Here is a 24,839-nt window from a genome sequence, read left to right as displayed (position 1 = left end):
AGGACTTCCACTTCTTTCTGGGTCACTTTATACCAGGACTTCCACTTCTGCCTGGGTCACTTTATAACAGGACTTCCACTTCCGCCTGGGTCACTTTATACCAGGACTTCCACTTCCACTTCTGCCTGGGTCACTTTATACCAGGACTTCCACTTCTTTCTGGGTCACTTTATACCAGGACTTCCACTTCTGCCTGGGTCACTTTATAACAGGACTTCAACGTCAACTTATGCCTGGGACACTTTATACCAGGACTTCCACTTCCACTTCTGCCTGGGTCACTTTATACCAGGACTTGCACTTCCACTTCTGCCTGGGTCACTTTATACCAGCACTTCCACTTCCGCCTGGGTCACTTTATAACAGGACTTCCACTTCCGCCTGGGTCACTTTATACCAGGACTTCCACTTCCACTTCTGCCTGGGTCACTTTATACCAGCACTTCCACTTCCGCCTGGGTCACTTTATAACAGGACTTCCACTTCCGCCTGGGTCACTTTATACCAGGACTTCCACTTCCACTTCTGCCTGGGTCACTTTATACCAGGACTTCCACTTCTTTCTGGGTCACTTTATACCAGGACTTCCACTTCTGCCTGGGTCACTTTATAACAGGACTTCAACGTCAACTTATGCCTGGGACACTTTATACCAGGACTTCCACTTCCACTTCTGCCTGGGTCACTTTATACCAGGACTTCCACTTCCACTTCTGCCTGGGTCACTTTATACCAGGACTTCCACTTCCACTTCTGCCTGGGTCACTTTATACCAGGACTTCCACTTCCATGTCTGCCTGGGTCACTTTATACCAGGGCCTCCACTTCCACTTCTGCCTGGGTCACTTTATAACAGGACTTCCACTTCCACTTCTGCCTGGGACACTTTATATCAGGACTTCCACTTCCACTTCTGCCTGGGTCACTTTATACCAGGGCCTCCACTTCCACTTCTGCCTGGGTCACTTTATACCAGGACTTCCACTTCCACTTCTGCCTGGGTCACTTTATACCAGGACTTCCACTTCCACTTCTGCCTGGGTCACTTTATACCAGGACTTCCACTTCCACTTCTGCCTGGGTCACGTTATACCAGGACTTCCAATTCCACTTCCGCCTGGGTCACTTTATACCAGGACTTCCACTTCCACTTCTGCCTGGGTCACGTTATACCAGGACTTCCACTTCCACTTCTGCCTGGGTCACGTTATACCAGGACTTCCACTTCCACTTCTGTCTGGGTCACTTTATACCAGCACTTCCACTTCCGCCTGGGTCACTTTATAACAGGACTTCCACTTCCGCCTGGGTCACTTTATAACAGGACTTCCACTTCCGCCTGGGTCACTTTATACCAGGACTTCCACTTCCACTTCTGCCTGGGTCACGTTATACCAGGACTTCCAATTCCACTTCTGCCTGGGTCACTTTATACCACGACTTCCACTTCCACTTCTGCCTGGGTCACTTTATACCAGCACTTCCACTTCCGCCTGGGTCACTTTATACCAGCACTTCCACTTCCGCCTGGGTCACTTTATACCAGGACTTCCACTTCCGCCTGGGTCACTTTATACCAGGACTTCCACTTCCACTTCTGCCTGGGTCACGTTATACCAGGACTTCCAATTCCACTTCCGCCTGGGTCACTTTATACCAGCACTTCCACTTCTGTCTGGGTCACTTTATACCAGGACTTCCACTTCCACTTCTGCCTGGGTCACTTTATACCAGCACTTCCACTTCCGACTGGGTCACTTTATAACAGGACTTCCACTTCCACCTGGGTCACTTTATACCAGGACTTCCACTTCCACTTCTGCCTGGGTCACTTTATACCAGGGCCTCCACTTCCACTTCTGCCTGGGTCACTTTATACCAGGACTTCCACTTCCACTTCTGCCTGGGTCACTTTATACCAGGACTTGCACTTCCACTTCTGCCTGGGTCACTTTATACCAGCACTTCCACTTCCGCCTGGGTCACTTTATAACAGGACTTCCACTTCCACCTGGGTCACTTTATACCAGGACTTCCACTTCCACTTCTGCCTGGGTCACTTTATACCAGGGCCTCCACTTCCACTTCTGCCTGGGTCACTTTATACCAGGACTTCTACTTCCAACCCATCCTATGTTTTAGGATGCTCTGAGGTCCCAACCCGCCTTCCCCCTTTTTACAAAAACACTGTGCAGAGGGTGGCTGACAGTAACAACATCCACTTACACACACTGGACATGTCCCGCTAATAGGGTCAGGCAAAGTCAGGTACTCAATGCTAAATGCATACACCTGATACCGATTAGCTCTCCTCATACAAATAAAAGGCAGCACCCAGAGACACACTCTGAGCAAGGCGGAACACGAGTACGAGCAAGACTTCTGGGAAGAAGGTAAGCCTACTGGAGCAGAACGACGGACCGAGGGACGGAAGCAGCGGACGGAAACCCCAAGAGTTCCTTATCAGAGGTCGTTGCCTCCAACAGGCCGCGGTGACACGTGGAGAAGGCCAGATCCCACAAGTGAAGATTGCATTGTGTTCCGAGGCCACCAGAGACCATCCTGGGTGAACGGACGAGTTGGGGAGGCGAGGTCAAGCCTGTAGTACTAACCTGGACTCATGAACTGAAAATTGTAAAAATCCAGAACAGAAACACACAGCCGGTGTGTTAGGAAAGCGATCTGAAAGACTGGTGTGTGTAAGAGGTTTTTGAAGTAGCAACATTTATCGCAAGTGGAGGCTGCATGCGTGTGAATGAAACGTGAGGAAAGGCAGACCTCTGAATGAACTTTAAAGTGAACAAGTAGCTGCAAAGACAGCGATACTATGTAACGGAGTGGTCAGGTGAAAGGAAGTAGCCCAGTCGAAAGTCTCCGTTACAAGTGAACTGTTTGAAACATAAGCGTATGATCAGCAAAAGTGAAACAAAGAAGAGAACTCCAAGTGACATTTAGTCGAAGTGGTCCTGTGAAGGTCATAGTTAAATCCATCGCACAATCTAAAGTCTTCGACTTGCTTGCATTGAAGAGACATTCTGAAAAGGGGTCCGAGCCCGACAGAGGGAAACCCGAAGTGAGATAAGCTTGGGGAAGGGAGCCTCCTTGCTTGTTCGTGTTGAATTACATATTTTGAGGGGTCCAAGCCCGACAGAGGGAGACCCAAAGTGAGACAAGCTTGGGGAAAGGAGCCCTTTACTTCTTTGTGTTGATCTTTATTTTTGTGAGTTCTGAGCCCGGCAGAGGGGGACCTTCGTGAACTGTTTTGGATGTAACCTTGTTTTGAAGTCAAAGAAAAGAGACTTAAACGTGGAAGGCCAGGCGGGCCTCGATCCACGTGGTGAACTGTTTATTTTTATAGAAGCTGCGCTAGAGTGTGTCATCCTGCCTACAGGGACAGCCTTATTCTGGGAGGTTTAATATGAGGAAGAGAGCTCGTTCAACCACACTTACTTATTTGAACATTGATTTTCCTTTCGCATACATTTTTCCTTTTTACACTTTTATACAAAGAATAGGGCAGGCATTAGGTTTTGTTAACATAGGTCATTTTGATTTGACAGACTCCACTAGGACTACGGTATTAATTATTTGATGGTCGAGACTACACCCATCTTGGTTATAGGGCAGAATTGGAGTTTCTCCAACCGTAAACATTTCAATAAAGGTTTTACAAATTGTACCTATTGTGTCAGTGTCATACTTGTGATACCATGCCTCCCCTACCGCAAGCAATGTCTCTTTATCTCCTGAACATCAACTTTCTTATAGGGCCACTTTTCAACCACTCTTGACTTTTTGTTAAGCCACAAACCAAGTACTTTCAATTCAACCTCTATTGGCTTTGACAATGTTAATTCATGACTAGTTGCTGTTCCTTTCACACCATAGTCATTCATTTACAAGCTCTACCTTTAAAGATGTTATATTAGCCTCTTTTCCTCTGCTAACAACAGTTATTCTCAAAGAAACCTTTACTTTAGCTTCATTTGGCTGAGGGCAATGCTTGTCCAACTCTTGGCTTATTGTAATGCTTGTTTTCTTTGGGTCACAATATTGAGGTTTAATACCCGGTTTCACAGGATACACTGTTATTGTGACTTTACTCAGGCTTGGTCTTCGTGTTAAAATCACTTTTAGGCACACGCAACCCTTATTAATTTTGTTAAAGCAGTTTTTTAATCATTTATAATGTTCAAAACCTCCTTCCACAGCGTATTCGTCTATACACGAGTGCTACAATTGTTGCACTCCATTGTCTGACACGCTCCGGTCAGCTTCAGTCAATTTCACTCCCTCGCGAGTGAAAGCAACTGGTTACAATTGCCTGCCTGACAATGCCTGAAGGCTTGAGAATGCGCAGAAACACTCACCGGCCTCTTGGGCCACTGACACAGGCTGCTGGACTTCTACTACAGTGATGTTCTCGGCTCGGCATACTTCCCTCAGCAAGCTGCCTTCGGTCCCACCCCAGAGGCATGGAGTTCAGCTCACCATGACCCCCTGGAGCATGCCAGCCTCCAGGCATGGTGTGCTGGATGCTTCTTGCTGTGAAATCTCTAAAATAAGGTTCACATGGGGTAAAGCTTTCAAATCTTAAGCTTCCCGCTGTGCAACCTCTGCAATCCAGGCTTTGGGGGAAAAGGACCAACTCAGGACTAGTAACTGGAATAATCCTTGTGTCCTTTCTTTCCTCCCACCTCTGTGGATTCTGCCAGCAACGTGCTTTCCTCTGCCACTTTCTCCTGCCCCAGCTGCTTCTGCTGCTGCTACAACTGCTACTGCCCCTCCAGCCACAACCACAACTAATGGCCTACACAAGAAGAAGCTTTTTAAGCCTCTCAGCCTCCCTCGGGTATGCTGTTAAGCCTAATTGCCTGACCTTCAGGTCTGCATTGGTCTTCAGCCATCTTCTTCATCCCAGTACTCTTGGGATTATGGGACTTGGAGTCCCAAACAGCAAAGTTAGTTCTAAATGGTAATTTACTATTTTTGACTTTAGAACTATTTTGCTTATACATGTTTACAAATGCTTCATCCTGTTTCTTCACAGAAGGGAAAGGCGGTTCATGTAGGCCACCATTTATAGGTTTCCTTTCTCTGTACCTTTGGGAGCAAGGGGGGATTTTTAGTAACTCCCTGTCCTGCTGAACCCGTTCTATCTCTGGGATCAGGTCCCTGTGGGTGGATTGCTGCTCTAGTTCTATAGGTTTCTGATTCCCTCTCACCTTCAGTAGATCCACGTCCTGCTGCTGGCACTTCCTCTCCAGCTCTGTGATCAGGCCCCTGTGGGTGCTTTGCTGCTTCTCCAGTCGGGTCAGTTTCTCCTGAATCTTCTTCATCTTCTCCTCTTGCTCCTTCTCCAGTCTGCTGAGCAGCTGCTGTTTCTCCTTCTCCAGGAACTGCTTCAGGTGCTCAAATGTACTTAGGATGTTCTCTCTCTGCTTCATAATGTTTCCCTTAAAAATAGATTTAAACAAACAATAGACACATTATATTTCTGATTATTATATTAACTATCATACAATATCTTACATATAACACCTGTAGTGGTTCCCTCTCAATAACTCTTAAAATCATAAACCTAACACACGTGAATTACCGATTGGCAATGATTATTGTTTATAAACCAGTTTTTATTAAGTGTTCTCCATATTCCAATATTATTCATCATATCCTTGTTCAAATACACATTTTTGTTAGTGTTGACCATTCGTCCTATCCCATTCCTCCTTCCTCTCCCTCATTCTACCCCCTTCCTTCCCTTGCCCCCAATCCCCTGCCTCCCCCCTCCTGTAGTATCTCGTACCGATGTGCCCCTTCTCTCAGGCATCCATGTCCCATTTCCCCCATATCTTCTGACACTTCCTCATGGACCCACCGCCCTATTCATGTACATGATCTGCTCCATTCTACTGAAATGGTCCATTCCAATCTCTCAGGTTCCCATAGTGGGCATTTCCTAGGTCTTCCATTTTGCCACTAGGTCCCTTTTTACCACCATCGATGGTATGTGTATCAGTGTCTCTTCCCCTCTACTTCCTTCACACTCCCCTCTTATATGCAGTAACATCATCTTAGGAATGTTCCCACTTCCCTTCCACATTTGAGACACCGGCCATGCGTTACTCTACCCCTGTTATGCAGTCTATCTCTGGAATGGTGTACTCTGTGCAGAATGTTGTATTGTATGAGCCTCTTCCTGGATGATACATTCCCCTCTCTTGAAGCCACTCGCGCTTCTATCCATTTTTCCTCCTCCTGGGTTCCTGGGTCTCTTTCCCATCTCCCTTTCAGGTGTGACATGGGGGGGGGAGGGTTATTTATGACTTGATATAGTGTTGTTATCCCTTTCCCCTCTATTTTCTCTGTGAATAGATTAATCTCCGGGCGAGGAGGGGGTGTTTGGGGAAGTCCAATTCCCCTCCAAATTGAGCTTCTACAGCGTGTTTTAGTCTCATGTATTTGAAGAATTCTTCTGGGCCCAGTTACATATTTTTCCTGCATTGTTGGAATGGGTTAATCTCTATTATCCACTATATCTCCCAGTCTGCATATTTCCTTTTCCACCCAATGTGGCTGCCTCCCTAGCTTTTATATCTAATATTGGGATTTTCCCACAGTGGGGACTGTCTGGTAGCTTTCCCCTTCCATCCCATTGCGTGTGTGACTTCCTTCCTGATCTGCACCAATCTCGATCCTGCTGGGGGGAGAGTACCCTTTGGCTTCCGTACAGTATCTGTAAGGTGGTTCAGCCTTCCATTCGCGACAGTTTCAGTCTTGTGTGAGCTAGATTTCCCCAACAAATACCCACTCCTTTTGCTACCAGCAGATGGGCCGCCCAGTAGTATTTCCATATATCCGGCAGTCCTACCCCTCCTTCATATACCGCTTTTGAGAGCATCCGCAGGGCTATGCGTGGATTCTTGTCACCCCATAATAGTCCTCTTTATAGCTTCGATGCTTGTGAACTGTATTTTGGTTGTCTTCACCGAAGTGTTCTGCAAGACATATAGCAGTCTGGGCAGTGCCATCATTTTTAATAAATTGACCCTTCCGAGCAGTGTTATAGGTAGGTTAGACCAATGTTCAGCGTCTTCTTGTAGTCTGCGATTTATTGGTTCTAGATTATTTTTAAGAAACACATGTTCTTCCTTTTGCACGGTTATACCCAGCTACTTAAATCCCCCTTGCTCCACCCCGAGGGGTCATTCCTCAGGGACTGCATCTTTTCCCTGCTGTACTGGTATTATGACTGATTTCTCCCAGTTAACTCTCCAGACTGGAGTAAATTCCGAACTCCCGTATGGTATCCATTACCCTTGGGCCCGTTCTTCTGGGATCCCTCAGATATATCAGAAGATCGTCTGCATATAGAGAGATTTTATCTTCCCAGTTCCTGGGCCATCAGAACCCTTGAATTGTAGAATCCGCTCTAATGCACTCAGCTAGTGGTTCGATCGCTATGAAGGATAGCAGCAGCGACAGTGGACATCCTTGTCTCATGCCCCTCTGGAGCGGGAAGATACGGGATATGTGCCCATTCACTCTAACTTTCGCGAGTGGTTGTGCATTTAGTAGTTTCTTCTATCTTATGAAGTTGGGGCCCAGGCCTATTGCACCAAACCAAAGGCCTTCTCTAGTGCCATTATTGCCTGGGGACCCTCCAATGAGTCAGATAATACTAAAGTGTAATGTGCCCTTCTCAGGTTCATCCTTTTGCTCTTCCTGGAACAAAACCACATTGACCCAAGTTCATTGCTTGCTTATTACCCCTACTAGCCATGTTGCTAGTATCTTGGCTAGGACCTTTGCCTCTACATTCAGCAAAGATATGGGATGGTACGAGGCACATTTATCGGTGGGTTTACCTTTTTTGTGTATTATCACTATTGTAGCCATTCTCACGTCAGAGTGTGCCTTGTGCACAGTTTTCCATGAACATGTCCCACATTGGCTTGACCACCTTGTCTCTGATTTATTTCCAAAATTCATTCGGGATTCCATTTGGTCCTGGGGTTTCCCCGAATTTAAGCTCTTAATTACCTCTTGTACTTCCTCCATCGTTATATCAATATCCATTACTGGTCGCGTTTGTTCAGCTACCTGTGGCAGCTTTACCCCATCTAAGTATCTCCCAATTTCAATCTCTGTAGGATCTCTGTAGGCCCTGGGACCACACTGTATAGCCCCTGGTAAAAAATGTGCGAAGTTGTCTACTATTTTTTCCCCTTCAGTGTAGATTGTTCCCTCCTCATTACCGATGCCCTTAACCCATCTGGACTCCTCCTCCCGTTTCTCCAACCATGCAAGCATCCTTTCACCTTTGGACCCGAGTTCATACACTCTGGCTTTCATGGCCCAGCATGCCTTTTTTGCCTCATCTGTCACCACTTCTTTGTATTGCCCAGCAACTTTTAGCATCTCTATTTTAGATTCTATTGCTTGTTCGTCTACGTGCCTCTTTTCTGTCCTAGCCACCTCTTCTTCTTCTAGTGTCTCCAGCTTTTCCTTTCTTTCTACTACTACTACTACTGTGTTATACTTCCCAAAGTGTGCAGCCACTCTTCACTGTGCCCTCATTCAATTCAAAGTATTTCCCTGTACAGTCTTTCATCTCCTCCCGTATTGTCTCAATCCCTAGGTGGTATGTGTTTAGTCCCCACTCCCCTTTCCCCTGCAGTCCCTCCCCTCTTATCGTAATATACAGCGGGACATAATCCGATATCCCTCTTGTCAGGTATTCCGCTTCCAATACCCTTCCGGTGATGGTACATTGTACCAAAAAGTAGTCTAAGTGAGACATTGAGTCGTGTGCTCAGCAATAGTACGAGAACTGTCTTTTACCGGAGTGTAACCCTCTCCAGACATCCCCTAATCCTGTTGCCTCCAAAAAGGTCGCCAGTTTGGTGCGCGTCTCCTGCCCGGGAGTTCCCCCATCTGAGGACATCTATTCGTCCGTGAAGGACGTCAGTAAAGTCACCTCTCACTATGGTTTCATTTGCACCATGTTTTGCCAATATCGCCTGTATCTTGTTAAGTAAGTCCGGTTGTAATGGTGGAGGTGCGTACACATTCAGTATGGTAATTGCTTCCCCCCATAATTCCCCCGGTCACTACCAGATATCGTCCTCCCCTTCTCTCTCCACTTGACCCAACTGGAATGGAATGCTATGATGTCACGCGCAGGTCTGTGGCCACGCAGCAACCTCGGAAATCACCCAAGAACGGACAACAATCCTGCGGCAAGATTCGGTCTGGCAGCCCTTTCATGTGGAGTAAATGGAGGTTGCCATGGAGATTGACAACAAAGACATTCCTCCCGAGTCACGTGAGGAACCAGCGTACGCTACGACGGCCTGTCCACGTTCTGTCTCCGCCCTCCCAGGAAGTTAAATAGTCATCCCTTCCTGTGCTCCAGTGCTTCTAATTGAAGTTGTGCCATTCCGTTCCTCCGACAAACTACTTTTCGTCCTTGCTTGAGACTTACTTGTGGATATCCGGCTTTTGACTCCTGCTTCGTTTTTGGACCTGACCTTGCCTCTCGATTCTGCTAAAGTTTTGCCTTTCTGCTATATGACCTCAGACTGCCTTGACCTGCTATCTCTCTCCGATTCCATTACGACGCTTACCGGTGTGGGACTCCTCTCCTATTCCAGCCCGCTTCCCTCCAAACTCTGCTTCCCGTACCTTGCGGCATACTGCAGTAGGGCAGCATCAGCTTTTGACACCTTCAGCGCTTCACTGTCCTTATGCAACTTTAACTCTTCATGCTGCGGTAAGCTATCTGAGTTATTTCTGGGAACAAATTGTATTTCTGCTCTCTATCACCCGGCTCCCTCATACCAGTGCTCCCGAACTACCTGTACCATAACGCCTTGCAACTACCAGCAACTTTGGATTACCTTTCTTCATGCTATTGTTTAACATCCGTATAGTGAACTTTCTCCAGTAACGAACCGCTCAACCCTTGGAAATTCTAGTGCACATTGAATGCTCTGCTGATCAGTGCACCATCTCGTCACCAGTGCGTCCCTCGTGCCGCCCGGGGTAGTATCCTACACTAACCTTCCCGTTTGTTATTTTCTCCCGTCGTTGTAACCTTTTGGTTCGGCTTTGACCTACATTTTGGTGGTAAGAATTGAACCCTGACTGGGAGTGGGGTGGTATTAGGGGTTCTTCTGTCTATCCAGTACTCATTACCCATGGTTTCTTTAGGTTTGGGAATCCTGTCCTTAGCAAGACAATAACAAGGTACTTGTTCCGCTCTCTAGTGAGATTGCATGTGTTTATTGGTGTTCAGGCCATTAACGCTTGTTATTTCTTTTTCCGCATTGGTGTAAGCGGTGCGTGTGTTCCCCGCTCTTTTGTGAGATCAACTCCTCTGTCTGTCTTTTAATAACAGCAGAGGGGTGTGTCGTAAAAAAGAGTTTCCCTCAAGTTGAGGAGGCTTGTATTCTGGGAGGTCGTTTTCGAATCAAGCTCGTTGTCGATCCCGGCCTTGTGGCTTTGTCTACCTCCGAGACGACATCGCCCCTAGCAGTATAGGTGCAGTGAGTAACATACGACTGATGTGGACTGCCACCCCGCTGGAGCCTCTGTAGTATCCCGCATGTTTCACCAACGTGTATTGACCCCTGCCCAGAAACCTACACTCTGAGCCATCAAGTGCGTTTCCTGCAATAGTACTATGCAGGCTTTCTGCCTCATCAAATACTTTGTCACCAGCCCCTCTCTACATCTCATAATTTCGGCATTTCACAACCCTACATTCTCCTTGCATCGTTCCGTGTAGTGTCATTTGCCTCTGCGTTGTCCTTTCCCAGGTGCGAGATCCCTTGCCTTGTTGTTAAGTCAAGATGTATACCCAACTGCATTTGTCTAACTACCCATATTCTCTCGCTCCCTGCCCCTTCACCTCTCGAACAAACCCAACAACACCACCCTCCCCCACCCTATATTTCCCCCCAACTTATCTGTTGACCCCAAAACAACTATTGCTCGTCCGAACCCTTGATAGGGGTCTCGGGATTTGCAAGGGGGGCTATGCCTGCTGGCCGCTCTACCCGAAATCTTGATTTTTACCCACTTGAGTCTGTTGCTTATTCACTGTGTTGCTCTCATTCTCCCCCTCCCCACTCCACCCACCTCCTGGGCCCACATCAATGTCAATTATTTGCAGTCTATCTTGCATATCTGCTGTTAACTGACTTCCAACTGCTTTTCCCTTCTCACCGTGGGGGCCATTTCTGTTCCTGCATTTTTGTTTTACCCCTTCTGCTTTATGCATTGCAGTGGGCCGATTGTTTCTGTCCAGTCCCATGCATCAGTAGGGCGCGTGACGAACCTAACTCCCTGAGGTCTGCAGACTTTTAGTGTTGCTGGATAAATTATGGCATACTTCATTTCTTTTTCCCCTAGCTTCCTGTGCACCGCGTCAAAGGATTGCTGCGCATTTTGTACCACTTTGGTGAAGTCGGGGTATATTGCAATCCTTGCCCCATTATACTCCAGAGTTCCCTTCTTTCTTGCTGCGTGTAAGATTACATCTCGATCGCGGTAATTTAACAGCTTGGCAATGATTTGTCTTGGTGGGACACCTCGCAGTGGCTCCTTACTTCGTACTACGTGCCCTTTCAATTGAGAAACATTTAGACAGCCCATGTGGGCCCATCTTTCTTCCATCTGCTGTGTCCTTTTCTACATTTTTATCATGTCTCAAGGGGGTTATTACATCTTCGACAGACGATATACGCTCTTCCGCTTCTCCTACTCGCGCTGACACTTATGCAGGTACTATCTCCGGAGACTGACATCCAGACCTACTGCATCTATCCTTTGCTCCAGCTTTGTCTTTGCCTCGTGTACGGCTCTCAAGATTTCCTGGGTAGCCTGAGATTCTGTGTTTCCCGTGTCCTCCATTGTCGACTATGGTCTTGTCTCCGGTGCTTGTTGTGTTTTGGGCCCTCCTGTCCTATATGCATCAATCTTAAACTGATGGTTTGGTTTCTTGCCCTTATACTTATCCATTTTCATAATTGGGTGTAGCGTGGGTATCACACTTTTGCCCTCTGTATAGTCTTCCAGACAATTCCCTCTGCACTCTGTCCTGCCCCGCTCCCTCTATCTCCTTTGTTGCTGTGCCTCCTTGTAATAGCTCCTTTTACCAGCCCCTCCTCTGCAGGGCTTCCCATGCACAGTTTCACTGTTGACCTGGGGAGGGGGCTTTTTTAAAATCCTGATGTGTCCCTTGCCCCAATTCCGTTCGGCCATAGGGCTCTGGTTAGCCGATTATCTGGAGGTGACTCCCAGCGCCTGACAATGGGTTGTAGTAGCTACTTGTGTTCCTTGCTGGTTGGCGCTGGGTACTGTGAGAAACCAGAGGGTGTCTCACCCGCTAGTCCCCACGGATCTCTCTCTCAGGTGGCCAGGGCACGGCCATCCCCTTTGGATCCAGACCCTGGGGGTGGGCCAGTGCGGGAGGATCATCTGGGTCAGGGGTACTTGGGGAGTGGGACACCTGATGGCGAGATGCAGTATCCCTTTCCCTCTAACACCTTTAACCCCTCCTACCAGGGGGGATACCAGGGAACTTTAACTCCCTCCCCTTCCCTACACGAACACTGCTACACCGACCGCCCACTCTGGGAGAAAACAGACTAATAACTGAGCAATGTACCTGACCTGTCTGACTACCATGGTCAGGCAGAGTCAGGCAATTACCTTTGACAATACACACCTGACTTCAATTGAACTTCCCCACACGGATAAAAGGCACAGTACGAGAGCACAATTTGAGCGAGGCAATGCACACGAAGGCGTGGTTCTTCCCAGGCAGCAGGTGAGCCGATAGAGAGAGACGGCAGACCGAGAAAGGAGAACAAGGAAGGAGATACCCTTGACCTTTTCGACGAGTGATCGTTATACTCGTAGGAACTTGAAAGCAGCATGTGTAAGGCCAACAAGGGAAACCGAAGAATCCTGCATTGTGTGCCTGAGATTTCCGAGGCCCTCCTGCATGAATGACCGAGTCTGGGAGGAGCAGCAGCCACTGTGTTATCGTCCTTGGCTCCGAGAACAAAGCCGCATACAGAGAAATCAACACAGCCGGTGAGTTGAAGAAAACTGCACGAGACCGGTCTGTGTTGAAACGAAGGTTGCAAGCAGTAACATTATTACATGAAAAAGCGAACGTGGAAGCGTTTGATGAAAGACGCAGGTAAAGGCCAGACGGCTGATGAATTGTTTGAAAATTTAACATGAACGAAGATAAAAAATAGCAGAGTGGTTTGGCACTGCGTGTGTGCCCAATTGAAGGTCTCTGACTGATGTATCCCACAAAAAGTGGCAAAAGGAAGTGTAATATGTCAATCGGAGGATAGCTCAGGGGTCAGCGTGCTCGCCTTGGAAGCAAGACAACGCAGAGCACCACAGGTTCGATCCCCGGGTCCGTGCTTAGAAACCTCTGGGTATTAAGCGCGTTATAAATAACCTATCATATCATATCATAATGTGAAAACAAAGAATAGAAATTGAATAAGAATGAATCAAAGTGGTCCTGCAAGGATATAAGTAAAATCCATTGCACAGTGGAAAGTCTTCGATTAGGAATAAATGCATCAAGGTCTGAGCCCGGCTGAGTGAGACCTATTGTGAATTTATCGAACTGTGAAAAAGGGGAAAGCGAGAGTGCAAGGTCCGAGCCCGATCGAGAGAGACCTATTGTGAATTGGTGTATCAAAGGGGTCGGAGCCCGGCTGAGAGAGACCCAGGGTAAACAATTCACCCGAGACTTTTGGCCACATTACACGGTAGGCGGTAAGGGTTTACCGGTACCGGTAAGGGCACCGGTACCGGTAAACCCTTACCGCCTTACTACGAGTTCCCTTTGTGGGACCTGACCTTAACGGCTGGTTAAATTAGGGTGCCGCAAAGGGACCTTGGTGCTAATTACGGTACCGCAATTTGCGGTACCGTAATTAGCACCTTCTCCATTGCCATTGAGCCCTGTGGGGGCAAAAATGGGAATGGGGAAGTGCCTTGGTGAATGGGGAATTACCGCCCCCGCTCACCTTGGAGTAGGGCGGTAATTCCGCCATCCACCAAGGCGGACACGGTAAAATACCGGCGGCAACCATGGCGCTAATAGCGCCATGGTTACCGCCTACCGTGTAATGAGGCCCTTTGTAAGCGTGAGACTCCTGAAGAGAAAGTAACTTTGACGTTGTATTTTGTATCCAAGCCATTTTACGAATGAGAGACTTTATTGGGAAAGAGACTTTGTCGCAGAAGGCCCTGGTTTATATCCTGAACTGCATCCTTGTGCTGGAGAAGCCAGAATCTTTGCTAAACTCGAGTGTGCCACCTTGCCCCATGCTGAAAACATGGGGAAGGGAAGCTAATTGACCGGCTGTCCTGACATATTTTTTATTGAACACTCTTTCTTTTGCATTCATCATTTTCCCACACCATTTGTATTTAGAAGAAGGGATTGGCAATAGGTTTATTAGCATAGGCCCTTTTTATTTTGAAAAGACTCCACTAGGACTGTGTTATTTTTACTTTGATGGTTGTAGCCTGGTCCCATCCTTAAATACAGGGTTAGATAGGCGTTCATCCAACCCATTGAAGTTCAATAAACACCCTTGAACTGTGATCACTTGTGTCTGTCTTCACTGTTTGAGATCATGCCTTCCTTACAGTACCCAAGCCCAATGGGTGGTTGTTATTAGTAGACCCGACCCCTCGTTGGTGCTAGTGTCTGGCTGCTAGTGTAGTGTGTCAGCTAGCGGTAGGTGGCAATACATAGCTGGCTGTGGTTGTCGATGTGTTCCAGAGATACTGCAGTCTCTGGTTCTATAGTTCCACTGCCAGGCGGGGATAGATGTGTTAGGAAGTCACAGACACCGACAGGAGTCGGACTCTGGGAGGGCGCGCTCCGGTTTGCTTCTGCAGGTAAACTTTCTGTTGTCACCGAGTCTCACGCCCTCAAAGCACTGTGAATGGAACTAAGCTTCAGGATTCAGGACTCTGTGATTCCAGGAGGGGTAGCCGGGGGTGGGGGAACTCTATCTCCCACCTCCACACAGAGGACTGTGGTGATATTCCAGCTCCAGCCCCGGTTCCAGGCCCCTGTGCCCCTCTCTCTGCATCCCAACCTACCAGTCCATTACTTTCATCCTGAGCTCCTCCTCCCAGCCATTCCGGAGCTCACTCCGTTCCCTCCCCCACAGGTCCTCCAGACTTCACCCATGTGTACCACAAGGATTCACCTCCTCATCGATTTTGTTCCGAGGTTTAGCACTGCCGTTTTTGGTGCAAATACCTTTCGGGCCCTCAATCACGGGGCGGGCAGCATTTCTCTGCTGCTACTCCACCCCCCCCCCCGATGGGCAATGATTTATAAGCTAATGGTCAGCAGACTGACAGCAACGTTCTAGTTCATATATTGTTCCTCTAGAAATGGCCGTCAAGTTCATGCAAGGACTGGTTGAGAGTACCGGTCTAGTCATTCCACTATTATGGATTTATGGATCAGAATGGGTGTTAGAGGGGCACAAATACCAGAACCTCTCTCTGTCTGGTTTAGAACATTGGTATTACCAATATGTGTACCCCTACAGCTTTTTTCATTTGCACGCATCCAGTTTCGCCATGCTCGATAGTATGTGATCTCCCTCAGAGACAGCTGATTGGTTGGTCCAGCAGCCGAAAGAGATTGCTGGTCTAGCAGTGGGAATTCATCCTTGATGACAATTGGTTCTATAGGGACATAAAATACAGGGTTTATTCAAACGAGAAAACTCTTGGGAGGTGGAAATACTGGAGAATTCATGACTGACTGTGCTGTGATTATGGTAAATTAGTAACTAGTTCAGTATTGTGGGTTTCTTGGCAATACGTGTCAATTTTAAGTAAATTAGATCAACAATAGGGGTAGTAACAGGAATACCTTTATCAACAGGCATGAAGTGAGGTTCAAACTGAATTTCTATAACACAGAAGGTTTGATGGTCCTCTAACACTGAATTACTTACCCTAGTGCTGGGAATTCTAGACATGCTCTCTTTCTAAATTAAATCCAACAAGAAAAAGAATAGTTCTTTTTACAAAATGTTTGATATAAAAAATATGTTGAATGTTGTTCAGATTGAAGAACTAATGCATTTCTAATGCTTCAGATCTTTGTGCAACGATGAAAGTCAAGATAAAGACGTGACACTAAGGTATTTTCAAATGTTTAACTTTAAGATAAGAAGCGCCTTTCTTGAGTTATCAGCATCATTCGACCGTATGATATATTCTTCATATATTAATTATATGTTACAAAATTAATGGTACGCCCTGTCATTTGCACACAGGGGATTTACCATTATGGGACAATGATGAAGAGGATACTAAGGTAGTAATCTCACCAGGAAAGGTAATTATAATCTCCTCAGAGATGCATACCACATTGAAAGTAAATAACAGTAATTTGAGATAATAACTCTCCCCCTTTTTAAAAATACTTTTGTTATCTGCAGATTTCTACAAAAAGGGTGTATGTGTGAACCCAGAATGTGAGGATAGAAGATGCAGAAATGTTAAAATTGTAAAAAGAAAAATCAGCCTATCCCTTAGAACGCTCTGTTGAATCATTTGTGTGTTTACATAGCGTAGGAAATGATATATACTCCCGCTGAATGTTCTGCAACAATGTGTCGTGAACTGAAACATGTTGAGGATTCTAAGAAACAAAGTTTCCAGGATATGGGCCCATTCTTGTGGATAAGCCTTGCGTTGGATAGTCCATCTGGACCCGTTGCTTGCGAGTTAGTAGCTTTAGCTATAATCTCCAAGATATCATCCAAGTCAAAGGAAAGTATCCACTCATGGTTTGTCACCCTTTCCTTGAACATTGTCGTTACCAAAATCAAGGGCGAATAGTGCAGCAAAATGGGCTACCCAGGTTTCCTCGGCTATGGGGTTGACCTGTAAAGTTTAACAGAAACCAAATCTCTGCACTGTTTTTGCTGGAAATAGCTGCAAACATGTGCTCAGCATCTCTTTGGGCTAAAATGCTCCTAGAGCCTCGCCTCCAATTCCTACATGTTTGCTTAGGTAATTTCACTTTCATAATTCTCTCTTCAAGGGGAAAAGTTATCAACCATCTCAGTTCTGCTCTATAGGAAAACATTTTTAGTTTGAACTATGAGATCAAACACATGCTTGTGTGAAAACAACCCTGTTTAAGGCCTACTGGGATAGTTGCTCGTTTTGTTCTCCTTCTCCCTGATCCCCCTCCGCCCCACCTCTTGTTAAATTCCGGCACTACCAAAATTGTCATCAGGCCTAGTAAGGTAGCCGCTTGTCTGTCTCATTCTCCTTCCCATCCCCCCCCTCCTTATCACTGGCAACATCTCTTGCACTATCTGAAATGTCGCCAGGCCGAGTATGATAGTTAATTTCACATTCTTAATGTATCAAGGACTTATAAGAATGTCGCTGTATTCTCCCTTGTTGCCTCCCTGCCTTGAAGCGCTTTGAAACACATTGTGTATAAGCGCTATATAAACAATCAATTCAATACAATACTCTCGGGGGATGTCTCACATCTCAGCCATCCAGCACTGTTCCATGGACTCTCGAAAGACACCCTCGTGCCTCTCTGCCCTGAGCCTCTCTACACATATATGAAGGCATTACTCTCACCTCAAGCTCGGATGATTTCCTGCTTTCTTCCTCTCCCCACTCCTGCATCTCCTTCAGCTCTTTTTTCAGATGTTCCATCTGGCTGTAAAGTTTATCCTAAAAGAATAAAACCAGTTTGTTAGTCAAAAGATATCCTGCAAATACATAATCTACACAGAACAAGGCAGAAGGGTCCCAGGACAGCCTCGCTGGTCACCTATGCTTGTATATAGTCCATAAATAATATGTTCTTAAGATCACTTACAGTCTACAATATATGCTCCCTCAGACTCCCAGCTGCTCCCATAGGCAAATGGACAGTCTATAATATATGCTCCCTCAGACTCCCAGCTGCTCCCATAGGCTAATGGACAGTCTATAATATATGCTCCCTCAGACTCCCAGCTGCTCCCATAGGCTAATGGACAGTCTATGTTCCCTCAGACTCCCAGGTACTCCCATAGTCTAATGGACAGTCTATAATGCATGCTCCCTCAGACTCCCAGCTGCTCCCATAGGCTAACAGACAGTCTAGAGTGTATGCTCCCTCAGACTCCTAGGTGCTCCCATAGGCTAATGGACAGTCTATAAAGAATGCTCCTTCAGACTCCTAGGTGCTTCCACAGGCTAACAGACAGTCTAGAGTGTATGCTCCTTCAGACTCCTAGGTGCTCCTATAGGCTAAGGGACAGTCTATAAAGAATGCTCCCTCAGAATTGTTGCTGCTCCCATAGGATAATGGACAGTCTATAAAGAATGCTCCCTCGGACTCCGACCTGCTGCCATAGGCTAATGGACAATCTATAAATAATGCTCCCTCAGACTCCTAGCTGCTCCCATAGGCTAATGTACAGTCTATAAGGAATGCTCCCTAAGACTCCTAGGTACTCACATAGGCTAATGTACAGTCTATAAAGAATGCTCCCTCAGACTCCCAGCTGCTCCCATAGGCTAATGTACAGACTATAAAGAATGCTCCCACAGACTCCTAGCTTCTCCCATAGGCTAATGTACACCTCCCTCAGGCTCCCAACTGCTCCCATAGGATAATGGACAGTCAATGCTCCCTCAGTCTCCGACCTGCTGCCATAGGCTAATGGACAGTCTATAAAGAATGCTCCCTCAGACTCCTAGCTGCTCCCATAGGCTAATGTACAGTCTATAAGGAATGCTCCCTCAGACTCCTAGGTACTACCATAGGCTAATGTACAGACTATAAAGAATGCTCCCTCAGACTCCTAGCTTCTCCCATAGGCTAATGTACACCTCCCTCAGGCTCCCAACTGCTGCCATAGGCTAATAAACAGTCTATAAAGAATGCTCCCGCAGACTCCGACCTGCTGCCATAGGCTAATGGACAGTCTATAAAGAATGCTCCCTCAGACTCCTAGCTGCTCCCATAGGCTAATGTACAGTCTATAGAGAATGCTCCCTCAAACTCCCAGCTGCTCCCATAGGCTAATGTACCATCTCTAGAGAATGCTCCCTCAGACTCCTAGGTACTCCCATAGGCTAATGTACAGTCTATAGAGAATACTCCCCCAGTCTTCTAGCTGCTCCCCCATGGGCTAATGTACAGTCTATAGCGAATGCTCCCTCAGACTCCCAGCTGCTCCCATAGGCTAATGTACCGTCTATAGAGAATGCTCCCTCAGACTCCTAGGTACTCCCATAGGCTAATGTACAGTCTAGAGAGAATACTCCCCCAGTCTTCTAGCTGCTCCCCCATGGGCTAATGTACAGTCTATAGCGAATTATCCCTCAGACTCCCAGCTGCTCCCATAGGCTAATGTACAGTCTATAGAGAATGCTCCCTCAGACTCCCAGCTGCTCCCATAGGCTAATGTACCGTCTATAGAGAATGCTCCCTCAGACTCCTAGGTACTCCCATAGGCTAATGTACAGTCTATAGAGAATGCTCCCTTAGACTCCTAGCTGCTCCCATAGGCTAATGTACAGTCTATAGAGAATGCTCCCTCAGTCTTCTAGCTGCCCCCATAGGCTAATGTACATTCTATAGAGAACACTCCCTTAGACTCCCAGCTGCTCCCATAGGATAATGTACAGTCTATAGAGAATGCTCCCTCAGTCTTCTAGCTGCTCCCATAGGCTAATGTACAGTCTATAGAGAATGCTCCCTCAGTCTTCTAGCTGCCCCCATAGGCTAATGTACATTCTATAGAGAACACTCCCTTAGACTCCCAGCTGCCCCCAGGATAATGTACAGTCTATAGAGAATGCTCTCTCAGTCTTCTAGCTGCTCGCATAGGCTAATGTACAGTCTAGAGTGTATGCTCCCTCAGACTCCTAGGTACTCCCATAAGCTAATGTACATTCTATAGAGAATGCTCCCTCAGTCTTCTAGCTGCTCCCATAGGCTAATGTACATTTTATAGAGAATGCTCCCTCAGTCTTCTAGCTGCTCCCATAGGCTAATGTACATTCTATAGAGAATGCTCCCTCAGTCTTCTAGCTGCTCCCATAGGCTAATGTACATTCTATAGAGAATGCTCCCTCAGTCTTCTAGCTGCTCCCATAGGCTAATGTACATTTTATAGAGAATGCTCTCTCAGTCTTCTAGCTGCTCCCATAGGCTAATGTACAGTCTAGAGTGTATGCTCCCTCAGACTCCTAGGTACTCCCATATGATAATGTACAGTCTATAGATAATGCTCCCTCAGTCTTCTAGCTGCCCCATAGGATAATGTACAGTCTATAGAGAATGCTCTCTCAGTCTTCTAGCTGCTCCCATAGGCTAATGTACATTCTATAGAGAGCACTCCCTTAGACTCCCAGCTGCTCCCATATGATAATGTACAGTCTATAGAGAATGCTCCCTCAGTCTTCTAGCTGCCCCATAGGATAATGTACAGTCTATAGAGAATGCTCCCTCAGTCTTCTAGCTGCTCCCATTGGCTAATGTACAGTCTAGAGTGTATGCTCCCTCAGACTCCTAGGTACTCCCATAGGCTAATGTACATTCTATAGAGAATGCTCCCTCAGTCTTCTAGCTGCTCCCCCATGGGCTAATGTACAGTCTATAGCGAATGCTCCCTCAGACTCCCAGCTGCTCCCATAGGCTAATGTACCGTCTATAGAGAATGCTCCCTCAGTCTTCTAGCTGCTCCCATAGACTGGTTTACAATCCATAGCTTATCCATCTTGGAAGACACTCTGTTCATAGAGGTCCTAAGGTCATCAATGCTCATATCCTTTCTCCTCAGCAGACCCTCCTGCGGTGGGAGACTTATGGTCCCGAGACTTGCACCCTCAGCAGGAGCACCCACAGGGAGGCTTGGGATATCCACACATGGCACACGCACACGAGGTCATGTGTGAGGTCACATGCTGGGCACATGCCACGTTACTTGCATTGAGTAAAGGTTAAGCAGAAACCTTAACATTAACTATGATTTACTGTGAAAAGGCAACCCGGGGGGAGGAGAGGCTTTAACATGCATTATCGGCCCACACCCTGGTTATAGGCCAGAAGTGAAGCCACGGGCGTTGCATCTGGTACTGACACTAATGTACAGTAGACTCCCAGCACCACCTCCTTGCTAAGAACACATTTCACAGGGATTTACACTTAAATGGCCCGTCACTGTGAGATGTAAACAAAAAGAACCAAGCACTGGCAAAGCCAGTACCATTGGCTTTGTAATTGAGGAGGATATGTTTTATAGTCAACCCCCAATGGCCCAAAAAAGGCTTATCCTCCGTCCTATGAGAGTTGAGCCGAACATGTCTATTCTTCCCCCGGCGTCGAGTAGCACCAGCCTCGCATGTGATGGGGCTGCGCCCCTGGGCTCCAACCATTGCCCATCTGCAGAGAGCTCGCCATTGGGTGAAGTGGGGGTGCAGTTGAGTAGCACCAACCTTGCGTGTGATGGGACTGTGCCCCAGGGCTGGGTCCAACCATTGCCCATCTGCAGAGAGCTTGCCATGTGGTGGGCTGCAGTTGAGCAGTGGGGAAAGAGGACTGGAGTCAGAAGAGGGGCTGCAGTCAAAAGAAGTGAGATTTTAGGGGTTCATTGGGGAACAACCTCCATTTATGTATTTCCTTAAAGGAAGAGCCTCATTGGAAGCCAGGCCACCGCTTTGCAAGTTTATGGGTTTAGGACCCACACCAACAATCTGCTGCTCTGACATGGAATTAATATTGACATGTAAAGCTGCAGCAACTGTCCATGCAGAATTACTGCATGTCCTGTGGGATTCCATAATGGGGCATAGCAGCTGCTGTGCAGTGCATTACTGACCAAGACATGCCACACACACACCCTGTCCTCTGTGGCAGCCTCCACACAGTATGAGATGCAAGGTCCCAAACATGCCAGACACACCATTGTACTGTTGGGCATCCTGGAACTCAGTAGGAGATTTAGGTTCCCAAGACATGCCACGTACACCCTCTGTACTCTGTGGCAGCCTTTACTCATTCCGGTCCTAGCCTCGAAACTACGGAACTCACTACCTAATCCTCTCAGAGCTGAACCTACCTTCCCGGCCTTCAAGCGCAAAGTCAAAAACCTGGCTGTGTGCCCAAGACCTGCCTTGCCCGTGCGCCCATGAGCTACAACTTTACTGTTAACAGCCCTCTGTTATATCCTTTACTGTAATCTGTACATATACTGTATTTCTTTTATAATTTGTATATCTTTCTATAATGTGTATCTTCTCTCCTGATGCAATGCCTATATAATTTGTATATTTCGTATATTTTCTCCTAAAGCAATGACTGTACATACTTCACTGTTCTGTTTTTAGGCTTGTAACTAAGTGACGCGCCCGGATGCCCTGGGGCCTGGTGCGCTATATAAATAAAATAAATACTAAATACTAAATGAGATATGTGCGCCCAAGACTTGCCACTTACACCCCATGTACTCTTGGGCAGCCCCCACTCACCATGAGTTTAGGATCCCAAGACATGCAACATTCATCGCGTGTACTCTTGGGCAGTCTCCACCCAGCACCTGATTCTGAAACCAAGGCATATCATGTACATAGGTTCTATCCATGGCATGTGTGCTCTCTGGGGGCGAGGGCATCGTGGGATATGTGGTTCCTGTCTGGTCACATATGCATCTTGTACATTTGGTCAGCCTTATTCTGTGGCAACCCTTTGGTCCCCAGCTTGCCATATGAACATCGTGTGCTCTTGGGCATCTTACTATAGACCACACTGTGACCTTTGTGAGCTCAGACCCTTCACATAATATGCATTGTGTGCCCTTAGGCTGCCTCCTATACGGCGTGCACCCTAAGGTCCCAGACCTGTCTAATGCACACTGTGGTACTTTGGACAGACTCTTTGATTCCTGCTCTTTAACATACTCTACTTGTGCTCCTGGGCACCCTTCTGAGGGTGCCTTTTGCCACCAGTCAAGTCACACACAGTGTGCTCTTGGGCCCTTCTTTATAGGACACACTGTGTGAGCTCTATGCTGCAGAGATACCTGGCACACACTCAGGTGTGTGGTTCACTTCACTGTGCAGCTGCACGTCCTGGACCTCCACCTTTAGGGGTACACTGTGGCTATAATGAGTGCCATCATATCCACAACGTTACCCATCTTCCCCGGGAGACTGCCCCCCACGAGTCTCCTTGACCTACATACAGCACACATACTGTGTAATCCTGGACGCTAGTGTCTGGAATGGGAAGCATTATGCACGGCCTCCTTTCGCCCCAGAGCCATAGTGCAAAAGAGCTATAGTGCAAACTATGCATTCCTGCACAGCCTCAGAAATGAAGAGCAGTGTGTGAGAACCCACCCATGTCCCAGACCTACAGCACACATACCATGTACTCCTGGGCAGCCACTGAAATGGGGAGGACTGAGTAAGAACCCATCCCCCTCCATGTCCCTACAGTACACATACCTTGTACTCCTGGACAGCCTCAGAAATGAAGAGTCTGTGAGAACCCCCCCATGTCCCAGACCTACAGCACACACACCTTGTACTCCTGGGCAGCTGCTGGCATGGAGAGGACTGTGTAACCCCCACCCCCATGTCCCTATAGCACACATACCTTGTTGTACTCCTGGGCAGCCTCAGAAATGAAGAGCACTGTGTTAGCACACACCCCTTGTCCCTTTAGCAACCTTACCTTGTACTCCTGGGCAGCCTCTGGAATGGGGAGCACTGTGTGAGCTCTGTGACCCTTGGATTCCCGGCAGATCACACAGATGGGTCTCTGGTCATCCTCGCAGAAGAGTTTCAGCTTCTCTTCATGTTCTCGGCACAGATTCTCCTCCTGGGGGGTCGTATTGGGAAGGTGAAGCTGTTTGGCTATTTCCACCATGTTCCCCAGCTGCCTGTAAGGTCGGAGGGTTTTGTTCTGTGAGGTTTCCCTGCACTGAGGGCAGGGGAAGTTTGCCTCCAGTGCCTCCCAGCACTGAGTGATGCAGGACAGGCAGAAGGCATGTCCACACTCCACAGACACCGGCTCTGTGAAGTATTCCAGGCATATGGAGCAGGTGGCCTCCTCCTTCAGGCTCTGGAGCTGGGCGGCTGCGGCCATGTTCAGCTATAACAAAAAAAGTGAAGTTAAGTTTCGTTTCTCATCAGAGACCCTGAAGGGGGCGTGTCAGTCCTTCTCCTTCCTTACACACCCTGGAGGAGCGTGAGGTATTTACTGGCTGTGGGACATGCCTATCAAGCTCGGTGGGCGTGTCCTCAGAAGAGCAGGGACTGGTGTGGACTTGGAAAAAGAGTCCTTGGAAAATACTTTAGAAGAACCCCCCTCCCCTATTACCGCGAGTAGGCAAGAGCAATCCCTGTCAGGGGGAGGATTTCCAGGGGTTCCCCCTGCATAAAGCTTTTAAAATGCAGTTTCAACCAATTATTTTCAAGCACATTTTTCCATATCGGGATTTTCCTATAATGTCTTCTTTTTGTCGTGTGTTTTCAAGCGCCATGAGTTGTAGAGCTGCTTCGGAGCACTGTCCAGAGTTATGCATTTAACATTGCATAGCACCTTGAAACGCATTTGCCTCATGTTTAGCTTCATTATCTTGTGCCCCTTTATTGTGCAAATGGTGTGTTGTCACAAATTGTGGGTCTGCACAGTTTTTCCTGATTCCACTTCCGAGGTAATCCAATAAGCGACCCAGGCAGCAATGCTAGAGGCAGGATGTATTTCCATGCAGCTGCGACCC

General features: G+C 47.3%; 1 protein-coding gene across 1 annotated transcript in view; it reads right to left on the bottom strand.

Moving 5' to 3' along the window:
* LOC138521936 (E3 ubiquitin-protein ligase TRIM39-like) overlaps positions 1 to 24,238 on the bottom strand; it is a 136,020-nt gene extending 111,782 nt beyond the window's left edge. Inside the window, exons 1-3 of the mRNA XM_069635110.1 lie at positions 23,789 to 24,238; positions 17,692 to 17,787; positions 5,226 to 5,456 (exon numbers count right to left, since the gene is read on the bottom strand). Of these exons, the coding sequence (XP_069491211.1) occupies positions 5,226 to 5,456; positions 17,692 to 17,787; positions 23,789 to 24,202 (741 nt within the window). The 5' untranslated portion in view covers positions 24,203 to 24,238. The remainder of the gene's footprint in view (positions 1 to 5,225; positions 5,457 to 17,691; positions 17,788 to 23,788) is intronic.
* Positions 24,239 to 24,839: the final 601 nt, after the last annotated feature.

The sequence above is a fragment of the Ambystoma mexicanum genome, chromosome 13 (assembly GCF_040938575.1).
Source record: "Ambystoma mexicanum isolate Mex_15411 chromosome 13, UKY_AmexF1_1, whole genome shotgun sequence".
NCBI lineage: Eukaryota > Metazoa > Chordata > Amphibia > Caudata > Ambystomatidae > Ambystoma > Ambystoma mexicanum.
Note: the sequence above shows the minus strand (reverse complement) of the source record. Positions and strands in the feature narration are given on the sequence as shown.